Here is a 24,720-nt window from a genome sequence, read left to right on the forward strand (position 1 = left end):
GTCCTGAAGTAAAGGCAGAATTTTTTTTGCTTTTTTCCATTTCTATCTGATGTTTAGTGCATTTTAATATGATTTTTTAAGCACAGAAAGCTGCAGAGGCAGAGCATGCAGTAGGTAATAAATGGATCACTGCTGTGTAAACATCTGAAGATTCCCAGTGAGTGAAAATGGACCCGATTTCTTATGACATATGAAGAGCTATGGTCAGGTCCATTTCCACTCACATTTTGCTTTTCTTTGGTTTCAAGCGTACTGGTGGGGGAAAAGCCTCTCCCACACCTGTTATGGTGGTTGTTGTCCGAATGTGGTGAACAGTAATAAAGTGAAGACTGTTGTCCCGTACAGCTAAACGCTGCTTTGGTCTCTCTCCATTGCTGGGTTAAGATTAGGCTCTGGGCAGGAAGAAGCACTGAAGATAAACAGAAATAGAAACCCCTTCAAGTTATTTCTGAAGTGCTTCGGGGAGATTCGATGACAAGACAAATTCAGAGCCCACTGCAGGGTCTGTTAGGGGCCTAGGAGCTCTCAGAATGTCCCCCTCCACACACAGTGTATTTGCCACCTTCTGGTCACCACGGGTAGCAAGGCAATAACCAGGGGTAGCACCTGTGTTAACATTCTCCCTTTTCTTTTTGTTCCTTTGAAGCTGAACGTGGCTCACTTTCTCAGAAGGAGCGTGAAAGGTTCCCGCAAGTCTTTGCCCTGAGCTCTCACAGTAATAGAAAACCTGATTCAATGTCATGGGTCTAAAACATCTTTATTTAGAGCTGTTCAGGGGTTAGGTTGCCTGTTTATTTGCACTTCGTTTTGAAATGCAGAGATGCATGCCACGTGTGTGCTGCATGAGGGACATTGTCAGGAGTGAAACGTGGCGAGGGCAGCCCTGCCCATGGTAGGATGTCCCTTGGCTTTGATCTCCTGCACATCGCTCCCTTTTCCTTCCCTGTGGTGCTCCAAACCAGGCACTTCGTTGACACTGTACCACGGCGCTTAGCGGCACACGTGCGGTAACGCTGTTATTTTCCACCAGCCAGCTGTTCCACTTTATACAGCGCTTAAGTAACAATTTCACAGCCATTACCAGCCTGCAGTAATGACAGGGGCTGAAAGCTAAGCGCTAACTGGTTGTAAGCTGCAAAAACAGGGAGATGCTGGAACAGACACTCTGATAAATGAGAAAGGACGTTGCCTGCATTTTAATTGGTGGAGTTGAAGCCTCTTTTATCACTAGAGTAAACATAGTGTTTAGATGGTCATGGGATAGAATTGGGAATCACTATCCTTCTGCACTTAAGAAATGTATTTCCTTGATTTGAGGTGTGATGTATTGATTCTGGGAGTTCCTTCTATGTTTTTTTTTTCTTTTTCCTTTCCCTTGATTTGTACCCTGTCAGCACTGACGGGTTTTCAGGCACTGAGTCCCAAGGGCTTTGTTTGCCATGATTGATTTGGTGCAAGGGGTGAGCTACTTACAAGTCCTAGTAACTGATGTGCTGCACGGTGAGCAGTGATCCAGAGGTAAATAACAGCTTCTAGAAATACCTGTGAAAGTGTTTAGATGGATAGGCTCCTTTTTTGAAAAAAAAAAAAACAAACCAGCAACCCAAACCCAGCCACAACTGAAATGTTTAAGTCCTTTTTCCCTCCCCTTTTCTGAAGCAGAATCTGTCCCAAAGCGAAGTGATGGTCACAAAACACTTGAGCAACTTCACTTTCTGCTGCCCAGCCACAGTGGTTTAAGCAAACGTCCGATCTGTTGTACTTAGTTGTTAACTGTGAGCAAATATATGAAAAAGCTTTGTCAGATGCCTTTTTGCATACTGCGGTTGGGAAATCTTAACAGGCTGAACTGTGGCTGAACCGAGTGGCTGTCTCACGAGCAATCTCGGGAGCAGCTGAAGGGTCGAAGGCCCCGCTTGCCCTGTGACAGCCAGAAATTCCATAAAGCAGATTTGCAAGAAAGTAATTGAGCCCTGACAGCAGTCATAGTGTTTTCACCTCGGGTATCTTCAGTTTTATCTGTTGACAAATAACACACCTTCAGTTATTATTAACTGAAGGTCAAATATTAACTATAATTATACATTACTTATCAATATATTAATATTTTTATTATATAATATTCAATTATTATTTAAATTAACAATATATTAATAGTTATTCTTAATTATTATTAATCCAGGCCATTCTTTGGTAATTGCAAAGCACTACTGCCATTGTAAATTGGGTGAATAAAATTCTGCAGTTCCCCAACAGCGGCAAACACAGCATCGAGACATGCTAGGGGAAAAAGCGTTTCCTCGGATAATGGCATTGAAGATTTTCTGCTAATTCTAAAGTATATTTAACTGATTCTTCAAAAAGAGTTCCTAACCTCTAATTCTGTAGAAAGCAACAATCTTGTTCTGTTATTGTTTTCAGTAAAATTAGGGGTTTGTGGCTTTTATTAGATGACTAAATTGGATGTTACCAAAAACTCTAAGAAATCCTGATCCATAGACTGCAATTACCCCAAGGAGTGTACACAAAGATCTGCATTTGTTTTGAAACATTAGAAATCAGTGCAGGATGGCAGTTTGTCATGGGATCAAGTGAATGTCAAGAATAGACCAACTCAGCTTGTCTTTCTGGTTTTGTGTCCATTTTTGTCGTTCGCCTCATCACTCTGGCATTTAAAGGAATCCAGACAGAAAGTAAGAGGATGGTATCAGTTGTGTGTCTGTATTTGCACGCTTATTTGACTCTGGTTTTAATGCTTTTTAAAATAAGTGAGAAATTTCCTCAATTTTCTGTGTGCTATTGCGCATGTGCCAGCAAAGTGCGGTGGACTATGCTGTGCTCTAAAGCTGCTTTCTTCTTGATTCCCTACCAGTTTTGTTAATAAAACATTTTAAAACATAGCTGTTGTATAGTCAGTACGATCTGTGTGTTTAAGTGATTCAGCTACTGTCCTGTGCTAGAGCTGAGCACAATGAGCTGGCTCTGTCGAGACAGGAGCCTTCTCAAATACCTAACCTCAGCTGGTGACCCACATCCCAGTGACCACATCAGAGAGCTAGAAGGGTGGCTATGAGTTTCTTAATCATAGCCTGCTTAACTTGGAAAGATCCGAGTTACCCTCATTTCCCTGGAAAGGCACCCAGCAGCTTTCTTTCTTTGAGGTGGAACAAAAAAGGCAGGATGAGATGTTGGTCTGGAGGAATAGCTAAAGACATACACTGAAAAATGTTTCATCCAGATTGTCTGGGCTTTTTCTCTCTGTCTCCCTTTCTCTAAGGTGCCAGGAATGCAGTTTAATTTCCGCTCTTTTTTGACTGTTGGTCTCTTGTCCTGGAGGACGTTTGTGGTCTGGGAGCCATAACTGCACCTGTTTAAAATGTGTTTTGTGAAATTCGTATAGAATACCTTGAGCATGACTTGGCAGCCTTCATGAATTAATTCTTCCAGGTGTGCTAAGGAAATTACAGCCACTGTCGTTGAGTTAGTGGTAGAAAATGAGATATAACCCTTTTTGTCCAATACAGTCGAAGGAATCATTTGGGTTTTTATTCTGGAAACATCTGTGTGGATGTTGTCCTTCAAAGATTTCACAAGTAATTTCATGCGGAGGCAGAGCTGATAGTGCTTGTTTTACTGATATTAGCATCTCTGCATGGCAGCAGCTGTTCATACAAAAATCCACGTACCTTTTTGGTTTTTTTTGCCCAGAATTGAGAACTTGCCATAACAGTGAATGGATTTTATGTATGAGATTTTAAGCAAATATAATTAAACTGTCATTTTCTGACAGCTCGTGTATGAGCCTGCTTGACCACAGTGGACTTTTTGTTTTTGTAAACACGTTCAGAGACCAAAAGTTACCAACACCAGAAACTCCTAATTCAATAAATTGGCCAACGTTATATAATTGTGGGCCAATTCAGTAGTGCCTTAAGATACATATTTACATATTTAGTTAAAGAAAGGGAGAGAAAGAATTACAACACCTGTTAAGAGGAAGTAAGACAGATATTTAAAAAAAATATACACACACATATGTAGGTATAGTTCCTCTTCTCCACTGGTTATTCAAAACCAGAAGTATTGTGCTACCTGTGAACCAAAGAGTACTCCTCAGTAGGAGCCCACCCAGTTGTCATGAGTGTAACTTTTTGTTATACAGCTTTTCCTGTTGTTTAACCTCATACATGGAAACAGATTTCCCAAGAAACCTTTCACTTTTGGAAAAGTAGAAATATTTCTAAGTATTCTGAGGATCAGAGCTAACAGAACGGTTAAACCCAACAGTATGCAAAGAAAATGAAGAAATGTTGTGGAGTCTGAAATATGATAAAAATTGGACAAAGATATGAAATGTCATCTTTGAGTAATCTGGGGAGGGAGGGAGAAGAAAAGGTAGACTTTGCTTGTAACATGAGACCTAGCAATGGTTCTCAGCTTCTCACTCCAGATACAAGCCCAAACAACTTATTTTTGGGAGGGAAATGATACTTTTCTCTCCAATACGATAACTTCTAGTCAAAAGAGAGCCGTAACGTGCTCCGTGGTGCCCACAGTGTGGATTAACAGAAGAGCAGGAGTGAGGAGCATGCTCCAGAACATATCCACTCTGCGATTGAGCTATGACTAAAGCTGTAATTACCATTATTTCAATAAGATTTCCATCTTGATATAATTTTTTCAAAATATGGAATTCTTAATTAATTCTCTAATCTCTTTTCCTTGTAATACTGTCGAACTCTAATGAGCGGTAACATTTTCTGTGGGGCAGTAATGAGAAAATAATGAAGAAATAAGGAGCAGATCGAGCTGACATTTTGTGTCTAATTGGTGAAACATCCTCCTGTTCCTCCTAGGGCAAAGGTGAAGAAAGGTGTGAACATTTTCAGTGTAAGAGCCAGCAGCCCGTACTTATGGGACATCAGAGAGAGCATGGATTATACCGGGAAATATGCACCAGCTGTTATTGTTTGCCAGAGGAAATCTGCTGCCTCTGAAAACAGGTAGGTCACTTCCAGCAGTCTGCCTTTTAATAACTGGTGGTTGTTTTTCCTTTTCAAAGCATTTTGCCATGAATTTGATAAGTTTTACCATAGTGCATGATGAAAATGTTTTTGGAAAACCTGTGCCTGTCTTTACCTTGTAGTGCATTGCTAGTTCTACCACTTGCCCTTTGAACGAAGTGGTATTCAATCCTAATACTCTAGGGAAGTTAAAATTAGCAGGAAATATTGTTTTCATGTAGTATTTAGAAGAACGTGCTTCGTATTTTAGCATTTGGTTGTGACTAGTTTAATCTCTTCAAATTATTTGCAGACAGGCATTCTAGCAGGGGGTAACTATAGGGCTGTTTGTAGTGGGGCTTTTTGGGGTTTTTTTGAGTTGTGTGGGTTTTTTTGTTATTGTGTGGTGTGGTGTTTTGTTTTGTTTTTTTTTTTTGTTTTTTTTTTTTTTTTAAATCCAGTGAATAAAATGTGCTCCTGATCTCAAACCCACATTTTATGTTGGTGAATGAATTTTTCTATTAATTTTTAATCTGCAAAAGGGATCAGATTTTCCATTCCTATTGTGCAACAACTTAGATAGGACACTGACCTGTCTTAAACAGCCTTTGCTTGGTGGGTGGATGTTCCTTTTCTAACCACTACTGATTGCTTTAATGATTGTATTTTTATGTCATTTGCTGCTGCTTGTTCATTGTGTCTGGAACTGTATGTCAAGTACACATTTATAAGGATTTGACTGTGTGTGTTGCATTTGGCATTGCTGTTAGAAAACTTGCCATGTAACATGGAAGTTCTGTGCTGTGATTTATTTCTGAAATTTCCCAAAATCTTATAGGCTTTGGGGATTTATTATGGAGTTTAGAATTTTTAAATAAATACCCTCTGAGCCTAACAACTAGAAAGTTTGTGCCCTTGCATTGTTGGTATATGAAAGAAAGAGGAAGGGAAGAATTTCCCTTCATAATCATGGCATAAATCACTTTCTCCTTGTTATGACTCAGATTCTACTCTATTTCTCTGCTATAGTATCCTGAATTTTCTCATCTAAAACATATATTGTCTCATACCTGACTGCGTTTTACTGGTCAAAGAAGCAACGTGTATATATGCCAAGGTCAGAGCTTCCTACTGTCTAACACAATCTCTCAGACAGATTCTTTAAAATCTCAGTTCAAAGCTATTTGAACACTGTGAATATTTTCATTGACTGAAGTGGGTATTGGGTCAGAATCAAAGATTATTTCAACGATGAGTTTTCCATCACACTTTATCTTTTTGGGTCCATACGGTGCATTTCCCTGATTGCTCTTCCTCATCAGGAAAATATAATGCAACCTCATGGGTGAATTGAAGCTTGGCAACTTATTTCCCTTCACTATTCATCATTCAGTGGCAAGCCTTCAAAATGACCCCTTGTACACAAAAAAATAAATTATTATGTCAGCTTTCATGCAGTGATTGTGGCTTCTGTGTACTTTCACATGCTGAGTATAAGCATTGCTTCATGTTTATTAAAAGGAATGTTAGCTCATATACATATCAGATTTTACCAGAAAGAAAATCCAGTGAAGGGAAGGTATATGTGTAATTCTTATAAGATTCTGGTTTGACTTATTCCATCTGAGTTCCTAGTTGAGTTTTTGTGGTTTTCTCACTTTAGAGAACTTCTTCCTCATTATTTGTAAACAAATGTAAAATATTTGCAATGTATTATTCAGTATGTTGTTTTCCTCATTGAATTTAGTCATGTCTGTTTTGCTGTTCATTTTAAGAAGTAAGATCAAGCATTATATGGGAAAGAGTATGCTCAACATTTTTTGGGAAACAGAAACAAGTTTGGTGTCACTAAATATGCACAAGGGATGACAGCTAAATCCTGATGTCTCTTACCAAATTCTTTGCTTCCATAGTTAATTTGGAAATTTGACACTATTTGCATATTGTTTAATTACTCTTAAAAATCAGAGATCTGATCACATGAATGCAAAGGTGGCAATGTTAATTAACTAAAGATTCAATACTTTTGTGTTTCTGATAGTTTTACATGGATCAGAAAATTGTGTTAATAAAGCTAATTTACTGTGACAGGTGTAATTTCACAGATTAGGGAGGCACTTGTGCAAGTGACAAATTTAACCAGGATCCTGAGCATTTCGTTATTGAAGTTTGAGATATATCAGTCATTTTATTTGGAGAGGTTTTGGCACCGAAAATTTATCGTAACAGGATTAACATATAAATATTATCACAGCCAGCAGGGTGTTTCAGAATGAATATTAACAGCAAATATTATGAGTCTGTATGAGAATAACTAATTAAGCCCATCTGTCAAATATGATTCGAAGTTCTCATTGCCTTGCTTATTATGGGCTTGCGACAGTGTTCCAGATTTATGGTGAAGCAATTATAAAGTTCTCCCCAATTTTTCTGATTTCATTTTCAGGCAATAATAATTTTGTAACACTCTAAATTCTGACCCATTACATTATTAGATGGGCTTACTACTTGTAGCTTCTGTACAGCACTTCTGTTCTTCTCTTAGAAGCGTCTGTCTTCCATCCCTCTATTGTCATGCAGAGGACCCCCCCAAAAAAGTAGAAAATGGTGTGATAGTAATTAACCAGTGGCTCAGAAATGTCACTTTGGAAACACCAATTGAATCAGGGAGATACATCCTAATATGTGCCATACTTTACTTACTTCCTTTGGAAGTTGGATGATCTTCCCATTTCTTACTTCCTCAGGTAATGAGGTGAATAGAATAGAAAGATGAGATTAAAGGAGTACTGCATTTTGGAAATGTTTTTGGGGTTAGTGCTGCTTCTTATTGTACCTGAAATTGAGCATCTCTGCTGTGCTAGTGATGACTGAGAAGAATAGCCAAAAGTGGAAGATCTGGATTCTTGTCTGCTCTTCTCCTGTGCTTCCTGCTGGACTAGAAGCGTGTCAGATGGGATGGGTTTGGAAAATTATTGAGGTGGCTAAAGATGCAGATTTATTGGATTTTCCTCATCTGCAAAATGTGACTGATAGCACTTGTCTGTATCCATAGCTGCTGTGGAGACATTAAGCAAGATGCTCTGATATTATACTAATGGGTGTCATGATCCTCTTAAGATATTTTATTCCTGTTTAGATTTTGGGTACAAATGTTTGTTATTCCAAGGAAGAATACATTCTTGTTCTCTGTGCTTATGGCAGGAATGAGGCCATTGATCCAAGCAAGTGCAAAATAATTTTAGACAAAGCTTGGTCATCCCTGAGTAGAACCTTAGTGTCTGGGTATGACCGTTTACTGCCTTCTCTCCAAATGTGTTTGAACTATATCATGAATAAGCTTTGCTCAGCAATTTCCTTTTCCTGTGTTGGAAATGTTACAAAGATAGCATTTCTTTTGATACTTTTCCATGTGCACTTTTGGGTTACAGTTACCTACGGCATTAAAGGAGGTATTGGCTTAGTCTGCTTGAAACCAGATGCTGGTCCTGCCGTTAGCAGAGAAACTTATTTTCGTTTTGAATTACAAGTGACTGAATCAGTCTGTGATAACATTGACACAGTGAGAGACAATGACAGTATTTTCTGGACTAAATCACTGATTTGTTCCTGTGCATCTCATTATACCATATTTCAATATATAATTTTCTTAACACTTTTATAATACAAAAAATTAACTCGATATTAGATAATAACAGGGGACAGGGAAACATATGGTAGCATTGCCTTTGATTTTCCTACACAATACTTTCTTTTTATTACATTTACACCATTATCCTTAGTGCCTTATATTTCTCGTTTTCAAATCTAGTTATTTAACATTTACTTTTCATGTTGTAACAGCAGTGAGCTATTGCCTCATCTCTTACTTGTTGCATCTGCCAGTAGATTTGATAGACTCTCAAGAGTGCTGTAATCCTAAAATGCTTCTGAAGCAACAAAAGCAACAAATTTGATATAAATAACAGCCTAATAGCCACAATAATTACATTGTCTCTTGTTGGTATTCATCAAAATGCTTCATAAAAATACTTTTTTTTAGATCACCATTACTTTTTTTTTCCTTGCTATTCATGTGCTCACATGACTTCATCAACTAGAGGTATATCATTGCTTGGGAAGAAAATTTTCTACTCAGTGGAATTACAGAAAAGATGCATGATGAGGAAAAAATAATTTCCAGTGTATTTTGTCCTATCACATCATGTGTGAATCACATGAGCTTCAGTTTGTCATGATGAAACAAAAGCAAGAAAAAGACTGTAGAAATCATCCATGCTTTCAGATGGGATATTTTCATGTATGATATTAAAAAAACTGGACAGGCAGAGTGGGCAAAGGGTTGTGTTGTGCTCTATGTTTGGGTGTTTTTATGGCAACTCAAGAGATTATTGGATTATTTTTTTCTTAAAAAGATCAAGTGATATGTGAATACTGAGCAAAAAAGATTTATTACTGGGAGGAGAGAAGAGGTATATCTTTTGTGTGGTTCCAAAGTTACTTTCTGAGAATAATGATTCAGCCCTAAAAAACTGGCTATTCACTCAGCATCAGTGATGCTGATATAATATGTTAATTTGATTCTGAAATACCAGAGTTTAACTCCATTATACTTCCTAGGCATGTGGGTTATGATCAGCTGTAAACATATTTATCCTGGGTAGCTTTAGAGTTTCATACTGTGTACTGTTTGGGTTCTTCTTATACCTTCCTGTGTTATTTAAGACCTCTAAGCTTCTAAGAGTTTGTATGCTGTGATGATGTGAAAGTACGGAACATCTAAGAAGTCATGTTAACGTGCCACTGTTTGAAAGCAATAAGTCACAAACTGCTATTTCTCATTTCTCATTTTAAATCTTAAATGTGCCCTCTGAGAGAGAGAGAACCCTTTGAGATGGTTGAGGCAAAATAAATTTGTATGACCCAAGCTTCAGGGCATCATTCTTGTACGTGCTGACCCACTTGTTTCATTTTTTAAAAAGAAAACCATTTTATGTATCAAGAAATGCAGAATCCCTTGAAATCATCCTACTCAAAGCTAATATGCTAGAAAACAGGTTTATGGTTATCGTCTTGAAGAAAATCAAAAGAGAAGAGATGAAATATTAACCAACAACTATTAGATAAAGGCATTATTAGCCAACATTTTCACCTGTTTGTTTGAAAGAGACTCATCCCCGTAAAAACAAAAAGATGGCAGGGAAGCACTTCAAAGTCATATAGAGAGGTGGACTCTCTTCTTATATCTCTGACATTTACATGAAGGAGATACCACAGGGCAATTCAGCTGTCATTGCAAAGAGGAAGATTCCCTTTAAGCTCAGATGAATTTTAGGGTTCTCCTTAGAGAGGAAGGCTATCCCTGTGTTCTTTTGTTTGAGCATAATGTTATTGGAAATGGGAAAAGTTACAATTAGCATTGAAATGCTGATGCTGTCTTTTGAAGCAGTTCAGAAAAATAAAATACAACTTCATTCAGAGATTATCCTTTTGAAATCCTAATGTACAGTTATACAGCACTTACCATCTCCTAACGGCTTGCAGTTGGTGATGTTCAGAGCTACATCACCGCTGTATGCACATCATCTTAAGGAACGTGGTAAAGGTGAAATACTCCTAAAATGGAACTTGACATGACTCAATGGTTTCCAACAGGACTGAATAGCCAGGAAAGTAAAGGAGATTAGCAGTGCCGGTACCTTTTTATACCTCTATGGTATCCCTCCATCACCTGTAGGATTTTTTGTGCTGAATGGGAGAAAGTCAAACACTCTTTTGAAGAGTACAAGATAAGCACAGAGATAGTATAAGGGCTTTTATTCTACTTTGTGGTCAAGGGCGAAGAATAAAAATATGCCAAAAAGTTTTAGGGCAGAGGCAGGGTTTACTGCAGCGCAGCTGATTGTTGCTTTGTATGGTTTTAGCAATGCAGGGTGAAGAATATATTTTTAAATAGTGCTTCGTGTTTCTGAAGTACATTGATATGTTGACTGTTTTCTCCTGATCTTTAACACTTCTGCCCTAGCTAAAAGTAACTGAGAAGAGTAATTGAAGCTTTAGTTACACAGCCACTTTGATCGGGTACGCGTTTCACCCTTGGCTTCTAGAGACTGCAGTGGGGTCAGAAGGGATCGGGGCAGGGGGCTGCCTTTTCCAGTGGCAACTCAGAGTCTGCAGATTTTCTAGGACTTGAATTCTTGAAGCAGAGAGTTGGGATCACTGTCATAGTTATGCCAGATCACTACACGCTCCAGGGGGAGCTGGGGTTTTCAACTGTCAGGTCTCATTGCATGGGTAGGAATAATGATGCAGAGTATAAGACTGATCAAAGATGTCATGTTAATTTGAGAGGGTTTTGCACTAGGTCACTGCATATATGGAGTTCCCTAATGATACCAAAATTGAATGTATAACAGGTACTCAGTATTCCCTTGTTCATGAGCTTAGCTAGGAATGTAAGAAGAGGTGTGACTTCTTCATCGACAGTTATTGTGGTAGCTCACAATGTGGAGGTTTGTTGAATGAACCTGAGAAGTCCTGGGAAAAATTCTTATTTCTGTGCTCACGTAACTAGAGACTGAGTTATAATGCTTACATGGGAGAAGGCAGAGTTACATTTTTGGCATTTCAAGAAGTTCTCAAGACACAAAGTTATCTATGATGTGCTAGTAACTAGGCTTGGTTTTTTTGATGTATAGTACCCTCGATAAAATGAGGTTCTATAGTACAATGATCAGCATGACTTTGCTAAAATGCCAGGAGCTGTCTAGAGGAAGTCTTCAGAAGATACTGTAATTGCTCAGATTAAATGATCTGCCTCTGTAAAATCTATAAACAGTAAATAACGTTAGGTGTTTAATCCCCCTTCATTGAGAGTTCTTGGCATGCAGAACTGGGAGTCAAATAGTTGGAGAGAAACAGTCTAAGGCTAAGTAATTGCTAACAGAAGTCAGTGATGGAGAGGGCACATCACTTACAGATACACTGGTTTCTGTCCTCTCTTTTCTTTCATAGAATCATAGAACGTTTTGGGTTGGAAAGGACCTTAAAGATCAGCAAGTTCCCAACCCCCTGTCATGGGCAGGGACCCCTCCCACCAGCCCAGGTTGCTCAAAGCCTCATCCAGCCTGGCCTTGAACCCCTCCAGGGATGGGGCATCCACAGCTTCTCTGAGGAACCTGTTCCAGTGTCTCACAACCTTCACAGTGAAAAACTTCTTCCTAATGTCTAGTCTAAATCTACCCTCTTTCAGCTTATACCCATTACCCCTTGTCCTGTCACTACACTCCCTGATCGAGAGTCCCTCCCCATCTCTCCTGTACCCCCTTCAGGTACTGGAAGGCTGCTATTAAGTCCCCTCGGAGCCTTCTCTTCTCCAGGCTGAAGAACAGCCCTGAGCAGTGTGTGTTGTGAGTATTCTGCCACTTCTCTTGTGGAGGAGAAGCCCTTCTTTCTGTATGGTATTGAAGTAGTTAAAGGACATTTCCAACAGTCTGGATAGTCTCATGTGTATTTAGTGTCTTTATTCTTACCCTGGCATTATCCTGTGTGATAACTATAATTTTAAAGTTGAGGAGGAATGGTTTCTCTTAAGAACCTTAAGGATTCATCACCATTGTGATGCTTGCACCATGTTTGTGGTACTTAGCACTGTAGTCCTTAAACCTTTAGTAGCCCCAAGGCTCAAAATAACGATTCCAGGGGGACAAAAACAATTCTCTACCTATTACAGAAGAGACAGCAAGTGAGCAGTCTCTCGTATATTAAAAATCTAATATTAAATGCAAAAGTGTGTCTTGTGACAGTATCCCTAATTGTGCTGTTGATTTTCTTTTCCTTGGAGGAAATATTTTAAGAAGTAATACTAATTACTGAGAGAGTTGGAAAGTGAGCGAATGACTTAAAATATGAGCTGAGGCTGAAAATATGCCTGTTGCTGTTGAGGCATGGGGATTCCCATTTTTTGGGTGAAAAAAGTCATTAAATCTAGCTATCAAAGTAAGTTACCATGCAGCAAAGTATGGATTAGAAGGTTAACAGAATTATGTACTACAGTCTAGCATCCATATAAATTGTAAAGCTAATCCAAAGTAAATTCCAACTGCAAGTACAAATGCTCACTGGGTGTTTGAGTTATTTTATGGCTTGAACTCTTAATGTATAGATTTATTGATGACATGAACAAGCTAGGATTGCATTATTAAAAATCCACGTATGGTGTATATGAACTGATGATGCAGATATAACTCATCCTCTAATTATTTCACCTTGGTGACTTCTTGGCCTTGTAACCACCTCTATGGGGTAAGGTAGGGCTGCGGCCCGGCTTGATAGAGACGCAGAGAGGACACAGGCTAAACTTTAAGGACAGTTCTGACACTGATATGTGGCATCACGTGTTAGGGTTTATGTGCATGCAGTGACATGGGGTTACATAGATAGGCACGGGATGAGCTCCATATAAACTGGAGGGACTCCAGCTCCATGTAGGTTTCAGGGAGCTGCACAGCGTTAATCACTAAGCCAGTGCACAAGTCAGTGGTGCGTTGTTTTATGACACACTGTGTGCACAAGCCTTAATAACTTGCCCCGGGTCATGTGGAGAGTGTGACAGAGCAGGAGCTAAATGGAGAGCTTCTCCTCCTGTGCCAGCCAGCTCGTTCCTTGACTCACCTAGTACTAAAGGCTGCTTTCTTTTTTTCTGTTCAGGAAAAACCTTCCCTCCCAGGGGTTTATGCAGAGTTTTCTGGAACTGGTAGTGTGTCTTAGACCTCTTTTTGAAGAGTTTCTATTAACTTCTATACCGACAGAAGAAATCAGGATTTGCTAGGACATTAGGATGCCTTTGTGGCCATTGATTCCACCACACGTACACATGCATATATGTAAAATTCAGCAGCAGGGCAGAAAACTGAGGTGTAAGATTCCATAGGCAAAGCTGTCTGTGTAATCACTGGATATTTTGGGTTACGTGAAAGGAGTGAGTAATGATTCATTCCTCTCTGTGCATGGTAAGTCTGCAACAACAAGCTGTACGTCCACCTCTACCAACACACTCCATCTTCTGAAAATGTTTTCCAGCCTATGGAGTAATCTGGAGTAAATTTTTTAGTGTTATATAGAGCTGTTTCAATGTTCAGTACACTTACAGTTTACACCTCTGTTAAAATCTAATCTTTCAGTTTGAAATCCCTCCTCATTGTGTAAGTTTATGAATCATGTGTTTTACATATGATATTTTGACACAAAGTTGAGCATAGGGATGCATAGAGAATATGTTACATAAGAAGTCTACATTTTAGAGCGTGTAGGAGTTAGGGAACCAGGCCACATCTTCTATGGCAAGTAAGGGAGCTGGGAGGACTGGCTTGTTGCATGATTCTTTGGAAAAGTACAAGAATCACTATAGGGTACGCTTCCATTTGTTACTCAGGAACCCTGAGAGCTTTTCCATGCAAAAAGTAGAAATATGAAATCATATTAGGTACACTTGAAAATGTGGGTAACTGACAGCTCCGCTTTGTCATGATGCTGGTCATGGTGCAAAGTCACAATCCACCAGCGAATGCAACCCTCTGATAAAGAGCCTGTCCAGCACTTATTCTGCACTTGGTTGACAATACCAAGAAGATGTAGGGAGCAGCTGGCTGTGATATATCTGTGGTTGAAATTCATTGTCAGGGTGGTAGTTGAGGGATTGCCTGCGCTTTTGTGGATGTGTTAATATTATTCTTAGTTTCAGGGGTTACCTGAAGCTAATATTCAAATGTGCAATTAGCTGAATGGATGACTACTGTCTCCATCTTTTCTTGACATAAATTTTTCTCTGGCAGATTGCAAGAATGCATGCCTGCCTTTTCTTCAGCTTTAGCTGAAATACTTGTAGACTATCTTCGATGTTGACAAGATATTATCTTTTTTTTTTTTGAAGTCTTTATTCACTGGAAGCTTTCCTAAATCCTAGTTTTGTGAACTTCAGCAGGGGGACTGTGGAACAGGGCAGCTATTGAATTTATACTGCTGAAAGCTAGACTATATTACTTTCATCTTCTATGTCTTACACTGCTTTTCTAAATCAACTGTAAAATCAATCCCAAAGGATCTCTTTCTGCTATTTATGTAATTCCTGTTTCAGCTAAACCCTAATGCACCAGAGTCTCCATAGGTTTGTTTATAGTAGCATTAGCAAGTGGGGGTGTGCTCTTATCCCATATTAAAGATGAAGACTGTTATACCAAGAGAACAGGAAATATATGTCTGTGTGACACAGAGTAGTGCCATGGGGAGATAAATGGGCCAACCTGACAGTGACATGGTGCCACATGCTCAGTCAGTGAGCCCTGGTCACAGAACAAACAGCATCTTGGAAAACAGGACTGGATCGTACCATACATGGCTTGTCACTGTGAGCTCAGAAAAATGTAAAGTGCTGAGTGAAGCGTCTTCATTTTCAGTTTATTTGAATCTTCTATTTAATCTTATACTAGAAAGAAAATAATTAGCTTGAATAATTTTCAATCCAATTAATCTATTCCTAAGTGGCAAATATTGTACTTGGAAACAGATCGATTATGAAGTGTTTCCTCTGAGGTGCTTTTTCCTGTTAATTGTTGAAGCAATTAATTTTCTTCCAGACACATGCAGATCTTTGTGTGAAGTAGTTAAGGAAAGGAAAGCAAAAGGCATAGGAGAGAACAAAAGAAGACTATAATGTAATATTAAGATTATCACAGAATTACTAACTATAATGTACGTACAATGTGTTATATATGTTGTACATACATTATGCATTTGTCAACATCCATAAGCTTTCAAAACTTTCAGAAATTAGGACATCTTTGAATTAATCTTTAATGCATATTCATTAAAACCAGTTTTACTTACATCGACACATGGTACTTTTTCCATAGGATTATGGGCAGTGAAGAATTTGGCATACAAACTCTGACAAGTCTTGTATAATGGGTTTTCCAAAATAAAGTCTACCCCCCCCAAGACTGAGAGTTTGGAAAAATGTAGACAGATTTTTGTAGGAAACAAAGTGCAGTTTTGCAGTTTGGATGTAAAATCCAAAATTTATCCAAATATCTAGATGATTCCTCCCTTGACAGTTTTTGAGTCCTTGCCTGAAAGCGTAAGAAACATCATTATGTTCTTCTAGTTTTTTAAATATTTATTTCTCATTCTAAACATCTTTTAATATGATCAGATAATACTGTTCTCCTAAACTCTGCTGCATGTGTCTAAATGGCTACAATTTAAATTTGGTTTTCCCAAAAAAATTTAATCTAGACACAGCCCTGACATGAAAATTTATATCTGAGCAGCTCCATTTTTGGGCAGTTGTCAGCTACCAAATGGAAGACTGTGCAACAAATAATTTTGAATTATTTTTGTAGCTGTCAAAACCACAAATGATATATTCCCATACGCTTCACCGATATCTTTATGTTAGAGATACACATATAGGCTCAGCGCATACATACTGTCTGTAATTGCAATTCTTTTTCAGTTCTAATAGATTGAATCAGGTTTATTTTATGCACAACTCAGTACCAAGAACTCTGTGGAAGAGAGGGGTGGTGTGTGTATTGTACAGTTGTTTTTTATATTTCAGTGAGATAAACCCCCGACTTAGTCCTTAAGAGTCTCAAAGAGAATTACAATGTCTTGATGAAAAATTACTATTTATTCAAAAATCAAGACTTTGTTCTCATAAACGACATGAAAAGAGATCTTGTTTGCAGTGGCTCTAAGCAGCAAATGATCAAGGATTTAGCTGTCTCTAGTGCGTGGGGATAAGTGCACACTTTCAGAAATGTAGTCTTTCGATCAAGCCTTTGAGATGGTGGGAATCAGCAATTGTTTTGTAAAAGCAGTATTTTTACTCTTTCCTTTAGGTTTCTAGTTTCGGCATTCTCATTATGCTTATGTAAGTCTCTAGTAAAATATCTCCTGTTCAGGGGCTTAAGGGATTAATCTTGTTCATGAAAAGAAATGCTGCTTCTGCTTCTTGGATAAACCACAAATGAAGATTTTACTTTACAACCTTAATCACAACTCGTAAACACATTGAGAAAATCCTAATGAACTGCTAATGATAATCCAGATGCTTCCATCAGAAACACAGAAATTATAGAAGAATTAAGTTACAGAAGACTGCGCAATCATCAGACAGGTGAAAACAACTCTTAGGTAGGGGAATTATTTGCTGGCAAGCACAATCCTGTGTACACAGATCTGCTGGCCAGCTGGGTTGAGAGATGATGCTCTCGTCCCCCTTTCCCTTGAGAGACTGAGTATTTCTTTTTCCTTAACAAAAAAAAAAAAAAAAAAACCAAAAAAACCCCAGCAAATGGAACTTTTGAAGTGGAAAAGGAAGAGTTGTGCTAGGGGCAGAGTAAAGAAAGCAAATATTTAGATGGAGACTAAGCAGAAAAACAGTATGTGCATTATGACAAACCTTACAATGCAAACACAGGGCTCAATGACATTGCTGAATTTGCAGCCCTAACCTTCTTTTAATGTAGTTTCAATAAATGCATTTGTTTTTCTATGCTGCCAATTAGAGAGTAGTCTCTAAATCCTGCTAAAAATTCTGATAGTATACAGTTAAAATACTTTACAGATGGATGTTAATGCTGCGTTGGTTGGTCAGGTTCCCCAGCTCCGTCGCATTAGAGCAATAGATGATCTGCCCTTCCCAGTCTTCAGGAGTCTTCCTTCTATCTGAGGTGCCAAGGGCAGGGGTTCCTGGGAACTAAGGCAGAGATGTGGCCATTCTCTCACCTGTGAGCAGAGCAGAATGGTGGGTGTTTGAGCCTTTGTGTGGTTCTCACCTTTCCCGCAGAGCTGCGTCCCAGGTGGGAGGTTATCAGGGCAGATGTGTGCTGGGCGCTAACGAAGCATTGCCAGAACGCTGCCCAGGAGCCAAACTGGGCAGCAGGTTAGTGGGAAGGACGGGAATGCTGCTTTCCTGATAGCAGGGAAGAGAGTTAACGATGGTGCTGGCGGGGATGGGGTTCAGTACCACAGCATGTAGGAACCTCATGGCCGAGCTGTGAGGCACTAATCTCCCCGTGAAGGCAGACAGGCTGTTCAGACCTGCCTGCTGTCTTCCTCTAAAACCAGGGCAATCACCAGCCCCAGCGTGCCGTGCTGTAGGGACGGTTAACCAGAGTGATTTTAAACAGTCAGCTCCCAAGGAACAAGCAATCTGAAATTGTTGTTTAAAAATGTGGCTGTGGGGTGACATTTGTAAATACCATTTTTTTTTTTTCATGGCGAGTTCTAAGTCACTTGGATGCTATGGGTTTAAGAGGCAAAAATCTCTACTTAAATCCATCAGAAAAGTAGCATTTTGGGTCTGTGAGTGTGCAGAACTCTTCTGTTCTAAAATTAGAAAGTCAATTTGTCTGTTAAGGCAAGGGAACAAGAAGCTCTACATGCCCTCTGAAATTAGCAATGAAACGAGCTGTATTGAACTCCTCTATAGCTTTACACCTTCGGGGCTGGGGCTGGAACCAAGATAGACAATATTTCTCTGGGCTGTCACAGAGATTTTACAAGAGGAGGAGGGGGAGGAAGAGAGTTGCTTGCATCTGATCTCTAAATGGAATAACCAGCTGAACTTTTAAAATCATCGAGAAGATTAAAGGACATTTCAAACCCTCTACCATGTCAAGTTTTAATTTATTTTGCTGAACATCTCTTCCTTAATTGTCACAAAACTAAGAGATCAAAGCTAACAGAGTCATGTGCTCTGTTGAAAGGTGCTGTTACTTTAGAGAGAACTGTTACCAGAGAGGAGAAATGCAGGGGGAGGTCTTTCATGTAGTATATGCCTAGAAAAAAAGAATTAAGATAATAATTCAATGCTTTTGATTTTCTATGGATAGTACTTGGGAAGGATTTAACATTATTGTAGGTATGCAAGAATATTTTTTTTTTTTTTTAGCAGAAGTGAGTGTCATTGCAAAGGGTTGCTCTGAGAGGTATTAAGTAGATGTGAAGGCACTGGCCATAAGCGGCTTGAATTCCCACAGTCTACAACAAAACTTGAGCCTAGAGATGTGAGGATTTGGAAGACTCCCGAAACTTTCAAGGAAAAAAATGGAATATATTTGCAAAGAAGTGCACGTGACTTTTGCTGCTTTTTTCTCCCCAAAGGCCTGTGTAGAAATTTGAAAAGAAGTTAATGCAGCTGCATATCAAGCTTTAAGAATTATTTATATGACAAAAAATAATTCAAATTAAGTTGCATATATGTATGCATTATTAGGTGATTGCAATTTCAATAGATTGTAGATTAAATTCACCTGAAATTTGTGCTGTGCTAACCACATCTCAATGAATGCTCGTAAAGATGTCAAGTTAATTTTTCAAGCTTTTTTCTCCTCAGAGATTTTTTTCTGTAGCTACATTAGGTCTTAATTTACATACTGTTTGTACACTCTGTGGATATTACTTTTTTTGTTTACATGTCAACAATATTCATGCTTTCTATTTTTAACATAATAATATTCCCCCTATTTTAGGGAGGTGTCAGCAGGCAAATATATTCAAGTACCTTAGCATGCTGTGCAGATCCATTCCTAATAATAGGTGTATGATGGTTTTTTCCCAAGTAAAGAATTTATGCCTGTTTATGTCATAAATACAGCTAGCAGTACTATACATGTGCTAACTCCAGAATACATTTGTCATTTTTAATGAAGGAAGTAGCTATAGCAAAGTAAATTTTTCCCTGAATTTCATTGTTTTTTCGTTGGGGAAAAAAGGGGGGATTTTAGCCAGGTTTTCTGAGGAAACATGTCATATGCCACCACGCTGCACGTTCATGTGTGTTTTAAATTTGACAGCAGGATAGCTGACTTAAAGATGGTTATACATTTCATGAAAATAGGTGGACAGTAGAGGAAAAAGAAACTAGAGTGTCCCTAGGCAGCTCAATTCTTATCAGTAGTCAATTCCATAGAAAAATCTTCAGCAAGAGCTTGTACTTTCTCGGACATGAGAGTCGATCGATCAGCCATGAGACAGAGCTCTACAGGACACTAGCTTTTACTTGCTCCATCCTCATGGAGCTTTTTTTCATGCTCATGTAATTTCCAGAAAATCTTCCCTCTGTAGTGCAGCCCTAGCTTCAGCACATAACAATTGCTGGTGTGTTGTAATGTTGAAAGGGCCCTTTGTCAAAAATAAGGTAGGCTGGGTTTGGAGTTCAGTAAAGGTTCCACTTTGATGTATCCTAAAAGGAAGAAGGGGAAATATCAGCCTAAAATGCAGTACAAGCCTAACCAAAATGTTAATGGTGTAAAGCTAGGAAATTAAAGCTGGGCTCTTGGGTAAAAACTAGAGAAGAGTTTTTACATTTGTGTGAGTGTAGCCTATGACCTAGAATAATAATAATTACATCTGTGTTTTAGTTTAAGTGCTCCCAAATCTTCTAGGCTTTCAGAAACCCTTCCTGAGACAGGAATATGAACGGTCCTAGGGAATCCTGCAGCCGTGTTACGTTTCCCAAGCCCAGCTGGGAAGGCTGGAGATGAGGAACTAGGCGGGTGAACAGCCATGGAAGCAACCAGCGGATGCCTGTGGGAGCTCAGGGAGGACGTGCCCTTGGGGCTGCGGCAGTGTGCTGTACAGTGGGTCCAGAGATCTGCCTTGTCCTGGATGGCTCCACAGGGACACGGCAAACTGTGGTCCCTCTGCTGAGGAGTTGTCCCTTAAACAGCTGAAACCTGTGATCACAGCCTTGTGATGCCAGGCCGTGAGACACTCTGCTCAGGATGTGGAACTGAGAAAAAGCCAGATGTAAAAATTCCCTTTCACTGGAATGGAAGGGAAACATTTCCATTGCTCTTGGCTCTCGTGCTCAGTGCCAGCACAGGTGTGTTTGGAGGGCTGTGTTCCCCCTGGAGCTGAGCTCTGCTCTCCACTGCATGAGCACAAGTGCTATAGTCTGACGCTCTCGGTTTCAAGTGCTGAATATACCTGGCTGCTTAACAAGGAGCTACAGCTGCATCCTGATCTGAATAACATCTTCAGTACTGTATGCAGCTGCCTTTTTTATCCTCTCTTTGTTTTTCTATGAATTAGACTTATTTATAAATACGTGTCTCCTTGTAGCACACTTGAAGCTGAGAGCTGATAAAGTTCAACCTAATCCAACTGGGAAAAGACATAGGCCAGTCAAAGCATGTTGCTTTAAGGACAGCCACTGGCCTTAGCCAATGAGACAAAACACATGTGCTGGGCTCACTCCGGAGACCCCTGGACTAAGATTTTGGGGCAGAGGATTTGTAGGGGGAGTTACCACTGGTGTGAAGGGGAGGAAGTTTCTTGCTCACACCTCCAGCCAGGAAATTTGTTTTCTCCTCGGTTTCTCAGGAGGATGCAAGGCACAGCTGCCTGGGAGATGAAAGCAGGTGATACACCTGGAGTTTGAGAAGCGTAGGGGTGGTTAAATGCCTGTGCTTCAGTCTGCTTTACAGCAAGGGCAAGGACAAGGCAGAATGAGCCCCTCAGAAATTAATATTGTCTGAACCACACAGTTCTCACAGTTCTGAACTGTGATGAACGTAACAGAGTTCCCTTTGGCAAACACACAAACATTAGCTGTGGCATGGAGGCACACCTTGCTACCTCTCTTTGACTCCAAAATCTAAAACATAAATTTTCTCAAGAGGAAAATGTCCTAGGAGGGAAAACAGAAGTCAAATCTTCAAGGTTAAAAAGTTCCGTCTAACCTTTCACATTATTGCTCAGAAGAATTATTTTTGAAAGTTAATAAACCTCATGCGTTCACCTCATACAGCTATTTCCCTCCCTAAACAAATTGCTTTTATTGTCAAAACTACAAATTTAGGGATTGTGATCAATACCATCATTTTATGAGCTGTCAGTAAAGAGACTTGAAGATGCAGCTTTGCTTGATTGTCTAGGAATAAAGATTGATCAGCCCCATTGCTTCTCCCGTATAGATCCTCAGTTGATTCACATACAGTATACAAAGCCAAGCACTATCGCCTCATCCCTCTTCAAAATCACATAGTCAATAGCTTTTCCTCTGCACATTTCTGAGGCACTTGAGAGTACAACCCCAATTAATATGTTAAGAAGGGCAAAGAGGAAGAACATGTTTTGGTGTTGGGGTCTTTCCCTGATAGAAAAGTGGGATTTTAATTCCAAACTTTTCTTGGTTCACTTCACAAAAGGTATTGAGCCAAGAGTGTTAGCTTTTATTCTTTCATGGTTTTTTTTTATTGTTTTTTAAATGAAGACAGAAAAAGAAGAGTGCAAGATGATAACAAAAGGCTGCTGGCCTGCAGCAACTGTTGAATCTTGAGAGGGATTTTGGGACAGCAGTCAGTTCATATGCTGTTCCCATTGCACCAGTCAGAGAAAGAATGTTGTTTTAAAGGAAAATGAAGTCCTTCTATATACTGTTGTCGGAGATTTTACTGAACATAATTGTTTTCAATGGAAAAAAGGGGTATTGGCTGAGTGTATACTCAGTTACCAAATATAAATATTGCTGTGTTTATAGCATAGATAACTTAACATGCTTGTGTGTGATGCAGGTCACATAGTGCCCACAGTTTATTTAGAGCTTAAGTTAGTTAAGAAATTCTGTAACTCAACTGCAGGTTTGTAAGGGAGGAAGGGTGGTGTTTGATAATCTCCCTGTTCTTTGCCGTATTAAAATCATGAGCTCTTCAAGGCACAGTTGTGTTATAATGTGATACTTGGATCTTATAAAGTAATTGGTTGATTGGTCTTGTAGATGCTGCTCTCCTCCAAAGAATACCACTGACTATTTGGGACTGGCTAGTATGGGTGAGTGTGCAGCTAGCTAAACAATTCATGAGAAAAAACAATGTTTAGGAAAGAAATGACGGGTCAGATGTATAGGGGTAGTGGGGTGGATTATAGAACGAGATTTACTGGCTAAGGGTAGAGGAAAGGGGCTGGGACTGGGACAGCAAGCTTGGCTCTGCCATGAGGATGCACTGTCGTGGTTGAGCTGAGCCAACAGCCGTGCCTGCTGAATGGGGAGCCCCTGCCGTCCCCTCTGGCTTCTCTTTTGTGTCAGGGCTCACCTGGCCTTACAGGGAGCTGCTTCTGGAATCTAAACTGCCAGAAACCAAGGCTATAGAAACACTGTGTTAGTTACCCAAAATGGCTTATGGAAAATCCCGTGTGAGTGCCAGGAGGAGGGGAGGAGCTGCGGTACTGAGAACCCAGCGGGTCGATGGGCATGGCCCTGCCAGCAGGAGTGCAGGTTAGCAGCATCACGCTTGGCGTGACCTGAGACGAGTGATGATACATTCATGGCTTAGATTTTTCTCATGTAAGAGTGGGGACAATAATACTCCCCAGACTGAGGTTATAATATTAAGCATTACATGCTTAGTGTGTATAAAAGCTTTTGAGAATCTTGGATGGAAGGCTTATAAAAATCAAATATAGAGGTATAGCAGACATCATTCAGTAGCAAGTCTAACAGTCCTGCGCTTAACTATTGGTTTTCACTGAATCTTCTCCTTAGGCACATTAGCTTTGCTTTCACAGTCTATCGGAAGGCACTGTATTTGGCTCTCCCTGTTCAGGGTTCCCTGACCTATGATCCTACTGAAATGGAGTGGAAAGCCCATGAAAATTTCACTGCATTTGCACTCAAGTGGCATATGGCCATGGTGTTAATTAAAAAAAAGGAAAAAAGTCATAGTCCTCTAGTCTCCATGGAGACTAAGCATACTGAAAAGGGTGGGAGTGTAATATATTTTCAATCTTAGGTTGAAAGGCAAAGATCAAAAGTTGTTCTGGTTAAGATGCTGTGCAGATGTCAACATACCAAGTTGAATGAGAAGGCATTTTGCACAAATACTTTGCAAAATAGATTGAATATGAGATTAAGAGGAAATTGCCTGTACCCTTTCTAAAGGGTTACTGGAGTAGATCTTGATGTATATTGTCTGTGCCTATGTCAAATTTCTATCAGAATGCATAAGCCAGAAAGTATGATACCCATCCTGACAATAAGGAATTCTTGTTTTACAAGGTAACATTCAAGTTCATTTAGAGGATCATAAAAATGAAGTAAAAGAGGATCCAGCAGAAACAAAGACATTGCATGTGATTAAGATGTCTGGCTGGCAAAGAAGCCTATAAAATAAGCTTTTCCAAATGCTTGCCTTAGGAAGGGAAGAGTGACAAAGAGAACTACATGAAAAGTGTTCTCCAAAATGGAATAGCAAACTTGTTGTTGTTGATAGCTAGTAAATTTGGTTCAGTGCTATTTTTCAGTCATTGGGAGAACAGGAAGGCATAGCTGGTAAAGCATTACTTGGGGGGGGGGGGGGGGGGGGCGGGGGAAGACATTGCTGGTTAAATGAGAGATGGGCCGCAGGAAAGAATGAACTTCGTAACTTTCTGTTCCCAGGTGAATATAGAAGTGAGAATATTGCAATATTGGTGACATCCAAATAGCATCTTTTGCATGCTGTTAGTAAAAAAAGCATGCTAATGTAGGTTCTGGGATTGGAAAAATCACTAATTTGACTTTTTCCATCTCAAATAATCCTATCCTGGAGAATGATTGACACATAACGTTTTAAGGTCAGAACTGTGACAGCATAGTGGCTTACTCTCCCTCTGAAATGTAAACTGTTCCTTCCGTAAGCAGCAGAACTTCAGAAACTTGGCGTATTAT

The 24,720-nt window shown here is 39.5% G+C and overlaps 1 protein-coding gene across 1 annotated transcript in view; it reads left to right on the top strand.

Moving 5' to 3' along the window:
- Positions 1-4,856: 4,856 nt before the first annotated feature.
- Positions 4,857-24,720, top strand: part of TMEM132D (transmembrane protein 132D) — a gene marked incomplete at its 5' end in the record, with an annotated part of 141,768 nt that continues 121,904 nt past the window's right edge. Inside the window, one exon of the mRNA XM_010080192.1 lies at positions 4,857-5,003. Coding sequence (XP_010078494.1) covers positions 4,857-5,003 — 147 coding nt within the window. The remainder of the gene's footprint in view (positions 5,004-24,720) is intronic.

The sequence above is a fragment of the Pterocles gutturalis genome, unplaced genomic scaffold (assembly GCF_000699245.1).
Source record: "Pterocles gutturalis isolate BGI_N339 unplaced genomic scaffold, ASM69924v1 scaffold2914, whole genome shotgun sequence".
NCBI classification, from domain to species: Eukaryota; Metazoa; Chordata; class Aves; order Pterocliformes; family Pteroclidae; genus Pterocles; species Pterocles gutturalis.